The sequence below is a fragment of the Nelumbo nucifera genome, chromosome 4, assembly GCF_055504915.1.
Source record: "Nelumbo nucifera cultivar China Antique chromosome 4, China Antique-T2T, whole genome shotgun sequence".
NCBI classification, from domain to species: Eukaryota; Viridiplantae; Streptophyta; class Magnoliopsida; order Proteales; family Nelumbonaceae; genus Nelumbo; species Nelumbo nucifera.
In genome coordinates this window covers 42,795,111-42,808,027 of record NC_142652.1, presented here as the reverse complement: position 1 = coordinate 42,808,027, position 12,917 = coordinate 42,795,111, and the positions used below count along the sequence as shown (strand labels likewise).

Genomic DNA, 12,917 nt, shown 5'->3' with positions numbered 1-12,917 from the left:
CCGGGTTTCGGAAGCCGGAATCTTCTTGGACCCGACCCAATGCATTGAGAAAAAGGATGGCTATTTACATGTAAATCCTACCATGTAGAGGATCTGGACTCCAGAAAAAGGATGGCTATTTGATCAAACCCAGAAATACCTTCTCCATAAACAAAACAGAACAAAATTCACTCACTTTTGGAAGGGGAATGGGGTTAAGTCTATGATGCCCATCTTGAAGGCTTAACAAGAAAAATAAGAGCATTCAACAAAACACTAGAAGGAAGAAAAATGAAATTCTTATCATATCCAAGATACTAATCTGTGTTGATATTACAATGTTTCAATTATGCCACAAGAATCAAGTTTGAAACATCAAACCCTAAATACATTCACCGATATCAGCATTGCCGAAGCTCTTTACTTCAGCATTGCGATACCGTATCCTCTATAAAACTTCTCCGTGATCATATCTGAAGCCATGAATGCTCCAGCTGATATCTGCAAAACTAGTACCTCAATACAAGGACCCAAATAATTAATCCCATCCCTTCCCTCCTAATATCTATGTTCAAAAAGAAACTCTTTTCCATCCTTACAGCCTTTGTCTTCTAGACAAAAAATATTTGCTTAATTTTTCTTCCCTGTAGTTGTTTTGCTTAGTATCATTGTGTTCTATGACTCAAATTGCTTGCCTTCAAAGGTCTGTCCCAAGCTCCAATCTTTGGGTGCAACATTGTAAGACACAACAGTGACCCCATCACTAGTGGTGACTTCAAATGACAGTGGCTGGTTTTTCAAATCAGCAGTCACATGCCAGTTTTGCCCCCAATTCCTCCCCATTGGAAGCCACCCTGTTCTTGACGCCTTAATTTTCACAGCCACTACATCACCAGCACCAGCAACATTACTGATCAGCACCGAATAGAAGTAACCCGATCCATCAATCCGGAACCGGATCCCACCCTCCTTTCTGCACTTCATCCTGAAACCACCAAAACCAGTAATGCTTCATGATCAGAACCCTTAATTCTATCAACATTTTTTTTCTAAGCTCAACTAAGAACAGTACAGAAAACTTTTTCCTCTGAGGGGACACTTGATAACTGCTAAAATTGGTAGTGAAAATACTGAAAGAATCCAAACCCAAACATTCCTTGAATTAATCACCTCAATGCCTGTTCTTATATGCTGAACGAGGCATTTTTCAAATTTAGAGATTTTCAGCTCAATCAAACACCACCAAAATCCAAGTATATAAGTTAAGTAAATAAATATCCATAAAAATAAAATAAAACATATTTTGATAATGAAAAAGTATAAAAATGAAAAAAAAAAATAGAAACACTTCAAAATGGTTCCATACTTGCAATGAAAATTGAGAACCGTCCATTACAAAGATGACAAAATAGTTCTAGAAAAGGACAAAAAAAATCCAGTTGATGAATGATTAATGTCCTCTGACATCATCCGGCATTCAGCTCAGCTTTTCGTTTTTACAGCTATGCTGTTTGTACTTTTTCTTACCAAAAGTAGGCCCGATTCCGTGATGGTAAAGGCTTCAGTCGTCCACTGTCATTCGATTCTTCCCGGCTAAGAATATCAAGGGCAGGTTGGTCAATCCACGCCACAGTGACCAAAATACCCTTGAGTCATTGTATCTGAATGGGATAAAAGAATACTTTGGTCAAAGAATGTGGACCCCAGCAATGTACTTAATTCCTTTTCTTTCCCGTCGGCAACCGGTGTACTTATTCTGATCCAAGGGATGATTGATTTTTGGCACTGTTGGTTCACCGTAAATAAAGAATAGTAAAATCTCTGAATTTCCTGGAAAGTTCAAAGATGCCTCGTGCAGAAAGGGCCCACCACGTTAAAACAGTAGGATTTCAATGACAGAGCCATCTATACCGAGGAACCGAGGTAATGATGATTGATGGACGTGGAGACAATTGGCTCATTTCCAGTTAAAAGGAGAGAACCACTTGTTGAAGACTTAAATTACTAGAATACCCCCAAGTCAAAACATATAATAAGTCATTATAAAGGGTATTTTCGTCAGATAAAAGAATAGCTACGGTGTCCCTCCAGCGGTCCAGCCCCACGTTAACGAGGAGACAATAAACAGGTCGAGTACACTTTTCTCGTTCAATGCGCACGCTCCAGGCTCCAGCGACCGACCGGAGCCGGACGCGGATAGACGAGGTCGGGGTAGAGTTATCTTTGTTACCAAACGGGAAAAAGTTTCAGAAAAGCAAAGCATGGGGAGATCAATGACGCGTCTTTCCACAACATATAATGATGCGTAGATGGACATACTCTGGACATCTCCACTCCTTCCGACAGAACAGAACAGAAGTTCGAAGGCGTGATCGTTAACCCTATGAAGCATCAACGGGCAACCGAGGCAGCCGGTTTAATATTATTTTTTGCTTTCTATGACTAATGAGTCCTAACTTCTATGGTGGCTCCGGTCGGATCTCGATCCACGGTTCTAATCAACCAAGCAGATACAATGACCAAAGTAACCCTTTTATCCCCATTCAGGATCTCAGCCCGACCCCCCAAGTGGCGGCGATTGGCGAATCACCGCCAAAATTGAAGCGTCATAGAAGGGTATTCTGGTAATTTGAACTCAAGCAACCGACATGTGGCGAAAAACACGGGTCTGATTGGTCCAAGACTCTAACAAGTAACAATAAACAAAGACAATCGAACGCTGGACTGAGGAAATAATAAAAAAAGTACGCGCACGATAACGACCCTACGCACTCCTACCGCGTAAGTTAGCAAAAGAAAACGAAAGAATCCAACACCGAAGGCGGTGGTGCAAGTTGGCAAACAGAGGAGACAAAGAAGGAAGAGAAGAGACGGACTGAGGGAGAGGTGCGGTCTGCGGTGTGTACCTGCGATACTGAATGGGCATATTGGCAGCTTTCCAGATAGCGATCTTCTCGAAGGCCTCGATGGGGAGGACGAAGTGTTTGTTGGGAGGATTGCAGTGGCCGCCACCGTCGGACGGCAGGCCGTAGTTGGGGGCGCAGAAGTTGGTGACGGTGACAATGATGGAAGTCCCCGGGATGCACCATCGCAGGTCGTCGACGCAGCGGAGCTCGAAACAGGCGCCGCAGATCTGGCCACGCTCGAAGAGGGCGGTGCTCAGCCCGACGGTGGCCATGCCGTAGCCGCTCTTGACCAGGTCCCCGTAGCCGCAGGCTCCTCCGACGTCGTCCCTAGGGTCGGACGCGGCGTAGTAGGTGGCGCGAGCGGATCGCCACTCGGTCATTGTGGATGGAGAGGAGGAGTATGAACGTGGGGATGCAGAAGAGTAGACAGCATCAGCTACTCTCCATGACAGGACCACTGCGTATAGAAATGGTAATGTGTGAATGAGTTTTGCTGACATTTTTGTTTGTGCTCTGTTTCCCTGCTCTTTCTTGTTTTAGTGGTTTCTGTATTTTGTGTGTTTCAGAGAGAGAGAGAGAGAGGGGCAAGCACTAGGGTCTAGGGACTATAGGAAGCTTCGAATCGTGGGTTTTGAGGTTGATTTAGTGGATGGGCTTGGATACTTGGGCTTATAGCTTTTGGTCCACTGGATTGACCCATTATTCTATTATAATTATAAAGGCTTATCAGTATTATAAGGCGGTTAAATGGGTAGGACGAGGTGGACGGACCTGATTTGACCCGACAACATCACAGCTGGTCTGGTACTAAGTACTAAGTAACTACAAACCTGCTCAGCCCACTAGCTGGATATGGGCCCTGCTTCACGTACCTGATATATAGATGCTGGAACAAGATTGGCTGATTGGTAAGGTTTGCAGATGGGTGTAGCGGAGATTGGGATTGAATCCTCTTGCACTGAACTGAGCAAGGATTAGATGGGATCCGTATTTTTACAGCGGGTTGTGGAACGAATGATATAGTGTCCATGAATTTATCATCGGATTCACATCAACATTTGAAGAAAGATCAGTGATTTTTTTTTTTTTTTTCTGTTTGGTTGGCTAATTATGCCGATTTTTGAGAAATCAGCAAAAAAAATCAATCCTTAAAATCGGCCTGAGTGAGGGATCATCGTAACATTCGATGATTTCCCGATTTTCAGGCGATTCTGAATTTTGTTGGGTGAGGTGGCATCCTGTGTAGTATGGGTGAGGTGGCATCCTGTGTAGTATGGGCGAGGTGTGCTTTTATGCTTAAAAATCAATACCAAACATTCTCAAAAGTGATTTCTAAAATATTGGTTGATATGGAGGAAATGATACCAAATCACAAAAAAAGATAACTTTTGGAAAATCATTGATTTCAGTAATCACTGATTTTCAAAAAATCAGGTGTGAGGTATCATCACGGATGCCAAACATCACCCTTATTATTGGTTCTACAGCCCACTGAACAACCATCATGTTCAGCTAATCCGTATTCATTGGGGATTATAGATTTCGGAGATGAGATACCCTTGTTGTGGAGCCCTATGGTGCAAAAATAATAAAAGTAAATCTCTTAAATTACCCTTAGTGTTCACGAAATTGACAAATTGTACCCTTACTGTTTACATATTATCTTAAGCTATCCTTAAGTTTTCTGATAATTGACAAGTCACGGAAAAAAATGAAATATTGAATTTGTTTTTCATTATTCATCAAAATTTCAAAATAAAACTTAACTGATGAAAAACCCCTGATTTTCATTTTTTTTCAAATAGAAACAAGGGTTTTGCAAAGAGGGACACCATACTCCTGTCCCACCCATTTACAAGAAACTTACACAGTGGAGCCAGCCCATATCGTTCTTCGCTATCATGGGTTTCCTTGGTGAAGATCTTCATGTGCACCATGCAACGCATTAACCTGTGCAGATGTCGACCGGTTGCACAAGAATTTGAGCCCCCAGTTCAGAGAGCGTATGGTCCTCCACGAATCAAATCTTCAACCCAGTTACATATACTTTGATAAATGCGCTTGGCATCAAACTGTGTGAGCCTCCAGCGAACTTTGACCCATCAACAAAATCTCCCTTACATTCAAAAATATCCTGAAGAACATTTTGGCTCAAAAGAGTGTAATGAGGGCCCCTCGTCTCCGTGACTCTATACCTCCCATTGCTGGAAGGAAATCTTGTCTCCGACGCTGGCGATGGTGTCAGTATTGACCCCTGTCTCCGTCTATCTATGCAGATATGTTGATTCACCTAGCACTTGAAAAGACCAAATCTTCCATACATTTAAAATTATCTTGAAGAACATTTTGGCTCAAAAGATTGTAATGAGGGCCCCTCATCTCCTGTGATTGCAGGGCTTCAGTTGTTCGTTCCTTTCCTTCTTTTGGAGCATCAATCAAATCAAAGTGGGGGCCTTGATGGGTACTTTACTAGTGGCATGTTTGTTCACCAATTGTACAGGTGAGAGTTTTAATTTCTTGCAAAGTATCTATTCAATTATATGATCTAATCTCTTTATTCTCTCTGAATCCTGATATGGGTGTATGTGAGTTGTATTGCAGGGGTCTCTAGAGCTCTTAGCGATCCCATTGGCACTGCTAGTTCTTAACGATACCAAAATCACCACCACCAATGCAACTTTCAACAATGGCAATGAACAATAAGGGTATTGTAGAAATTTTAAAGTGATATCACATGTGATTGGAACATGATGAAAAATTAATGACAATGGAGGTTTTAGACAATTGTCAGAAAACTTAAGGATAGCTTAAGACAATATGTGAATAGTAAAGGTATATTTTGCTAATTTCATAAACAGTAGGGGTATTTTAAGATATTTACCCTAATAATAATAATAATAATAATAATAATAAATATATAGGAATATGAACAGACCCAATACAGCTTTCTGATTTCCACTGCAGCTATAAACATTCAAAATGTCAAAAATCCTCACTCTACACACCAATACCCATCCGTGAATTGACATCAATTCCGAACTGGCACCCACCCCAATTGTAATTTAGGCCTAAAAATTTTGACCCTGGACTGCACAGTCATTCTCCCTAATAAATAAAACTTTGTTTGCTTTTATTTTATGCTTACATTGCATCACACAGTAATAGTAATCAGTGCAGGTGGGTCCCAAATAAAATATTCCAAGTATATAATGTAAAATGGATTTGTGAGGAAAAAAAAAATTAAGGATTCACCTATAGTATCTGAAACATGTGATATCTGAAAATTTTTTGAACAATCAACTAGTATGATATCATAAATGTGATAGTCAATCAGATGTTATTTATCAAAATTCATAGATGGATTTGATAGACAATGTCTATGACATTCTTACTAATAATTTTCTATTTTACTGTCATTCTTATTAAGATTATAGTATCAATAAAAGAAGCTTTAAGTTCTTATTAACATAGATAATCATGCATCAATAAAATCGGGTCAGACATGATTATTATCCAGATTAATATTAATTGTGACGGTTCTGGGTCTATTTTGCCCCGATTAATAAAATTGGTCGAGTCTGGTACACCCTGTTGCAAAGCAGACCCGACCCATTGATAGTCCTCTAACCCTATATGTGGTCCCTATTTTGTAACAAGGGAAAATTAAAATAAAAGAAATGAGGTTTGTTTGGATGGTTATGGGAAGTTAAATGATGTGAACTCCACTTTATAAGAAAGAGAATGTAAAGAGAAGGAAGGTTATTTGTTTGGGAGTAGTGAAATATGAAATAAAGTGATGTGGTCCTTTATATGACATAAAATTAAGGAAGAATGTGATGCAAATTCTGCATCAGTTTTTGAGAAATTTATACCACTTCAGGTTAGCTCCGCAATCACAGCCTTAGCTGTGGCATATTGAGTAGGACTGGCAATCTTGACCCCAATCCAATTTTACAATTTATATGAACCAATTTACACTCTACATATTTGCATTACACACTCCATATGCTGCAGCCTGCAGCTTTAATTTACATTCATGTCATGGATAATTGGATAGCCAACCAACAAGCATGTGATTACACAAAAAGACTTGAAAGCATCTGGGATTGGCTCTAGTTGTTTGAGATGATTGGATAATAATGCTTTGCTTGTCGTGAAAATGTACATTTTACAAAGACATTGGAGGAAAATTACTTGCCTTTCATCTTTCTCTTTAGAAACCTTGTGTAAGTGCAATAACTCGACTAACCAAAGGTGGAGGTAGTAAAGAAACAGCTGACTGAATTTCCTGATAGATTGCAACCATGCAAGAGCTGAATTATGATAGGGTATAGATTATAAGAGACATAACATGATGGACTTGAGGCCAATACCACCTTAGACAGGCCCACTGACTCATTGATCTGGACTGTTATATCAGAGGAAGCCACCCCTTTGATGTGGCACAAGCCCAAGACCAACTTGAGGATTTTCTGATTTTCTCCTCTCATTTTACAGGTAAAACTTGGAGTCTAAATGTAATAAACTAACATAAAAAGGAAATAAAACAGATAATCAGAGGTTACATAAGGTTTGGAATATACCACAGTCAAGAGGCTTTCACTCTAACTGTCTAAAGAAACAAATCTGTGGGATGCATGGCTGGAGAGGTAGGCCCATGATGAATACAGAAATAAATTTAGCAATCTAATAGAGACTCAAGTGCACTTGGTAACGAGTTGAAAAGTGGATTAGATGAATAGCTTGGTTCTCGAACTTATCTGCGTATTTAACTATCTGCAAATTAATCAAAATACATAAAGAAAAGAGAAACAATTAAGAGACCAAGAATTCAAAGGTTTCCTTATTACATCAAAGATACAAAATACAAAAGGGTTCAATTATCTGGTTCAGAGATTTGACCTCAGACAAATGAGTATGACCATAATCTCTTGCACCACCTACTGTCATTGAATTGTCAAAAAGGTGCTCCACATGAGAAGGAAAGGAAAACTGTTTTGAGTATACGATCTTGGAATTTATAGTGTTCTAAGTATATAGTCACAAGGGGACCAGGATGTACATTTTTCATGGTAGCAACGGTGGACATGCATTTCATTTAATAGTCATCCATTGTTATTTACAACCTAAGGGTGTGTTTGTATAGACTTTTGTTTTTGTGTTTTAAAAAGACTATGAGCAGAAGCTTGCATTTGGGCTTTGACTGTGTACTTTGCAATGTGAAGCCCATTTGCTAATATGGGTTTTCAGAACAAGCCCGAATCTCCTGCCTACATTTATCGTAGCCACACATGAAGAATATCTCATCCTCTGCCTGCAGGGGGAGATGTTCCCAATTCACGGGGTAGTGTATTTTGGGTAGGCGTGGGCAAGATTCTCATGAACAGGAGATGCAGAGAACATGCTTCTTACAATAAAAAGTATGAATAGGAATTCAGATACAGTGATCAACTTCCATACTTTGACATCAGACCACACATTTATTAACCATTCAGAAATGCAATTTGGAAATCTCTAAAAGCCACAAGGTACAGACATAATATGACATTATTCCTGTACTTTCAAAACTCCATGTGTCCTTTACAAGTTTGCCTCGTGGCATCTCTAATTATGCCACATGTCATGCAACTATGCATTTTTCTATTTAGTTGATCTTTCTTCCATATGGCATATCTTTGAGGTTTAGAAGCTTTGTAGGTAAACCAAAGAGTGGCATATGACCCACACATAACATGCTGGCTTTGGACTTTTGTACTTAGTGAATTACTTTAAAAAAGTTTACACAAACAGGACTTAATATGACCACATTAACATTCCAATATTGTTTAGCTTACATGACAAGGTGATTGCTTTTGGGTGTCACTTTTTTTTTTTTTTGTCAGCAACACAAAAATCGATTCATTAAATTAAAATGAAGACATACAACAATAAGTTGTGGGCAGAAACTTTTGGGTGTTACTTTTTCTTTCTTTTCATTTCTCTTTTTACATCCTAACAATCAACTTCTCTAGATCTTTGAAGTTTCTCTTCCCGTGCCCGTTTGTGTCTGAGGATCCAGAAGCTTAGATATCATAGTGAGTTTTACAAGATGGTAAATAATCAGGAATCAGTGTTACAAGATGCTAAACATCCCTACAAGGTTGTTTGTAATCTTAAAATGATCTTAAAGATTGCTTTTATCGTTTGGATGGCAGTGCTGAAAACGCTTGACAAAAGACAATCTAATTAAATGAGGTCTGGATATCTTTGATACCAGCCTCATGCTTTGTAATTGCAATGAGCAGTCTGTTAATCACTTTTTTTATTTTAAACGTTTATTTATGCATTTTTACTTTAAACGTTTTCTATTTTTTCTTTTTTTTTACTTTAATTATTTTCTGTTTTTGTTGTTTGGTTGGATTTTACTTTAAATGTTTTTTTATTTTCCATCTCAGATTAATACCCATTAAAATATGACACATCAGCATTTGGTTTCAAGAAATGCTAGGGTATTGAAGGAAATGAAAATTTGACATTTCCCCAAATGCCCCATGCACAAAAATCAAAGCGTTTCAATTTTTTACCATTTATTTTATAAACGATAAAACCAAACAGTTGTTTCATTTTGCTTCATATGCAATAAACGCCAACACTCATGTGATGCTGATGTAGCAACATTCTTTCAATAAACGCCAATGGAACCAAATACATAAATTGTCTTTTTTCCTTAGACTGTACATAGAATTGGTTGTCTCCTAGGTCTGTAAATAAAACCCCTTGGAGAACAGGTAATTGGAGGCCTCCTGATGTCCTGATTTGGACTCTTTGGGAAGATATGGTCTTTCTTTGTATTTTATCAATTTTTGATAAAATGTTAAAGGATAGATTGGAGATAAAATGGTCTCATAAAATGATAAAGGATAGATTGGAGATTTTGAAATATTTATACATACACATGACCGTCACATGAGAAGTTAACTAACAGAATGCTAAAAGGGGTAAAGCGGTGGAATCTAAAAGTTCAGGGTGGATCTTTATTTCAAATGAAAGTTGTGGGGGCAAATTTTGACTACCCAAAGTAGATGGTGGTAGATTGAAATTCACCCTACAAAAATAAGGCCACTTTTTTTGGGTTAAAGAAAATTTATTGAAGGGTTAAATTAACTACCCTAACAAATATAAGGCCATTTCTAAGAATTACGAAATTCTACCTAAATAATTCACTAGATGCTATTGAAAATTGGTTTCTTGGGAGACAATAGATATTTGCATAAAATATAAAAGAAAAAACAAAAAGAATTCAGATGCAATCCTCAACCTTAAATTGCAGAAACAAAGGAATGAACAGAGTGGCACACTTATAATACAAGCAAGGGTTGAATTATAATAGAAAATAGTAAAAGATAAACCTGGCACACTAATATAGCTCTGAGGGATACGATATGCAAGAGAGATTAGTTAAGAGTTGACAAGAGCTGCCAAAGCGCAAAGGTGAGCAGGGTCATATCCCTTGTATAGGTTTTCTTACCTTTTCCTTCAAATTAAACATAGCCTAAAGCTAAAGGCCCTACATTAAGACACTTGGCACCCATATATTAAGACAAGGTTAATAATGAATGGTGATTTGGCCCGATTTAGTAAAAAGAGAACACGTGGACATGACTTGACCAAGAGATGACAATTCAGCCTGACAAGCTCAGTTTGCAACAATTTAACTCGCATATTCAGTCACCTCGGCACAAAGGCCGCCTTGGCTTAAGGCTCACCTTGGAGTAGGGCCACTTCGGTATCCAAGCCAGATCGGAACTAAAAGACCGAAGTACCAGTTCAGAACCAGCAACTCGAAGCGCTACGTAATTGACTCCCGCGTAACCAATTCTAGAGGTCTCTCCAATGAATCCCGAATCCCTTGAGATCACGATGAGTTAACAGACCCTGACTTTTCTAGGATCACAATAAGGACTTATCCTGACTTCGCCGGAATCGGCGGTGGAACGAGATAAGCCTTACCTGTATACTGCTCCTTCGGAAGCGGAGTGAGCTCCATCTCCACATCCCGGATATCCCAGAACTCTTTCATGTGCCCCACGACTACTCAACTATATAAAGGCTCCAACCCCGATGGCTTAAGGTACGCGTGATTTTTCTATCCTCTAGCTTTCTAGCTCTCTAACTCTCTAAACTCTCAAAGCTATTTAGCTCGCATTAGATTACTAACTTAAGCATCGGAGCGACCTCATTGGGCTAGCCACCCCGAGTTCTCTGATTTTGTTTTAAAGATCCACTTAGCTCGCCGTCCGACTGGAAGCCAAATCATCCTCCAGCAGGGAGCAGTCAGATCGCGCAACATCAATTGGCGTCGTCTGTGGGAAGACGATCAAAAAGCCTTCTTCACAATTAACAACTTTCATCTGAAATCAATGGCATCTTCCAGTCACGCCGGAGAGAGTAGTGAAATGAATGTCTCTAGGGGGCAACCTCAGTTTCCATCAATGTGCATTGGTCAATTCACCAAACCGCTTATTGTGGCTGGGGTTCCAACACTAACCGTGCCACAAAACGCTACATAGGTGAATGCCCCTCTCTCTCCAGTGGTGGGCGCAACCTTCACTGAACCGTCTGTGGTTCCCCCCGGAGTTGGGCAATCCCAGTTCGACGACCTAGTACACTATGTGCTAGCCATTCAGGTCCAAATGCAGCAGGTGTAGCAGTTCCAACAATATCAGTAGCATGTGTTCTACCCGTACTACCAGTAGCAGTTCCCTCCACTGCCGCAAAGCTAGCAGTCGGTTCCACCTCGGCACCCAGCAACTCAGCAGAACCGACCTCATGTGCAAAACATCACTCGATCTCCCCATCGAGGTGAGGAGACTTCCCAGGTCCCACTTCCTCTCGGGAGCCAAGTCTCAACTCGTGGGAGGAGAGACGAACAGGTCACCCCGCCTGTTTCACAAGGCAACATCGGAAACAAGTCCGGGACACTCAGTTCAATAGAGCTATTCTTCCTCAGCGTTCGCATCAAGAAGGTGGGTCGCTTGCAGGTAACCGGTTTGGGGTTCTAGCCGCGAACTCAAGGCAAGGCCCTTCTATCCATGACAGTCAGCCCCAAAATCCAAGGAACCAAGAGCTACCTCGCAACAGAGCAATACCAGACCATACAAAGGTTAGCAGCACCAATGCAGAGCCGATGAAGAAGCAGCAACAAACGCGTCGCAAGGCACGCCGAACTTCTTCAGAACAGCCAGCTCACGAGACCAAACCAACAGAAACATGTTAAAGGTAAAGAAGAGGCGAGCTCGGTAGCTACAAAGTCCGCTCCTCCACTCTCCGAGTCGTCCCCTCTGTCTCCCGAGCTCTTGGCGACCCCGATGCCCAAGGACTTCAAGATGCCTCCCCTCGATAAGTATGACGAATCTTTTGATCCTAACGATCACGTGGACTCCTTCCAGTCCCAAATGCACCTAGCTGGGGCTTACGAGTCCGGCATGTGCGTAGCTTTCTCTACCACATTTAAAGGAGTATCTCGCACATGGTACCAGAACCTCGCGCCAGGATCAATCAAGAGTTGGGCGCAATTTGTGGAGTTATTCACCTCGCACTTCATCACCAGCAAGAAGTGTCTGAGGTCCCAAGAGAGTCTCCTTAATGTAGTTCAAAGAGAAGGGGAGTCCATTAGAAGCTACATCAAGCGCTTCAATGACACCTGCCTGTAGATCCCCGACCTAGACCCAGCGTTGAGACTCACGACAGCAAAATAGGGCATAACTCACACGGAATTCAAATGGCATGTGGTGGCCAACAAGCCGAAAGACATCACAAAATTCCTCAAGCTTGCCAACTAGTTCATCGGAACCGAGGAAGAGATGAACCCGAAGACCGACAATCCAGCTGAGAAAAGAAAAAAAGACAGTGACAATATCGGTAACAAAAGTCGTAAGAGAAGAAAGAGCAAGTCTCCGAGCAAGGGAGGAAATAAATCTGGGAGTCGATCTCCTTCGCGATCTCACAAGTCAGGTTAGCGCTCCAGAACCCCACCTGTTGAAAGGACAAGCT

General features: G+C 40.7%; 1 protein-coding gene and 1 long non-coding RNA gene across 2 annotated transcripts; one reads left to right on the top strand and one right to left on the bottom strand.

The window, feature by feature from the left end:
* Nucleotides 1-262: 262 nt before the first annotated feature.
* LOC104589546 (expansin-A13-like) lies at nucleotides 263-3,572 on the bottom strand. The gene is made up of 2 exons (XM_010247895.3): nucleotides 2,886-3,572; nucleotides 263-964 (listed from the first exon to the last, which is right to left on the bottom strand). Exons 1-2 carry the CDS (start codon nucleotides 3,383-3,385, stop codon nucleotides 655-657), a joined length of 810 nt encoding a protein of 269 aa, XP_010246197.1. The 5' UTR covers nucleotides 3,386-3,572; the 3' UTR covers nucleotides 263-654.
* LOC109114142 (uncharacterized) lies at nucleotides 3,218-8,193 on the top strand. The gene is made up of 3 exons (XR_002022251.2): nucleotides 3,218-3,357; nucleotides 5,280-5,385; nucleotides 5,487-8,193. It is a non-coding gene; the product is annotated as an uncharacterized LOC109114142 (long non-coding RNA).
* The last annotated feature ends 4,724 nt before the right edge of the window (nucleotides 8,194-12,917 follow it).

Bases quoted from the DNA above. Each gene is read 5' to 3' on its own strand.
- LOC104589546 (XM_010247895.3), bottom strand. From the start codon at position 3,385: ATGTCAGCAAAACTCATTCACACATTACCATTTCTATACGCAGTGGTC. The intron at 965-2,885 runs GTACACACCGCA...TGGTGGTTTCAG, and splicing joins ATGCCCATTCAGTATCGCAG to GATGAAGTGCAGAAAGGAGG.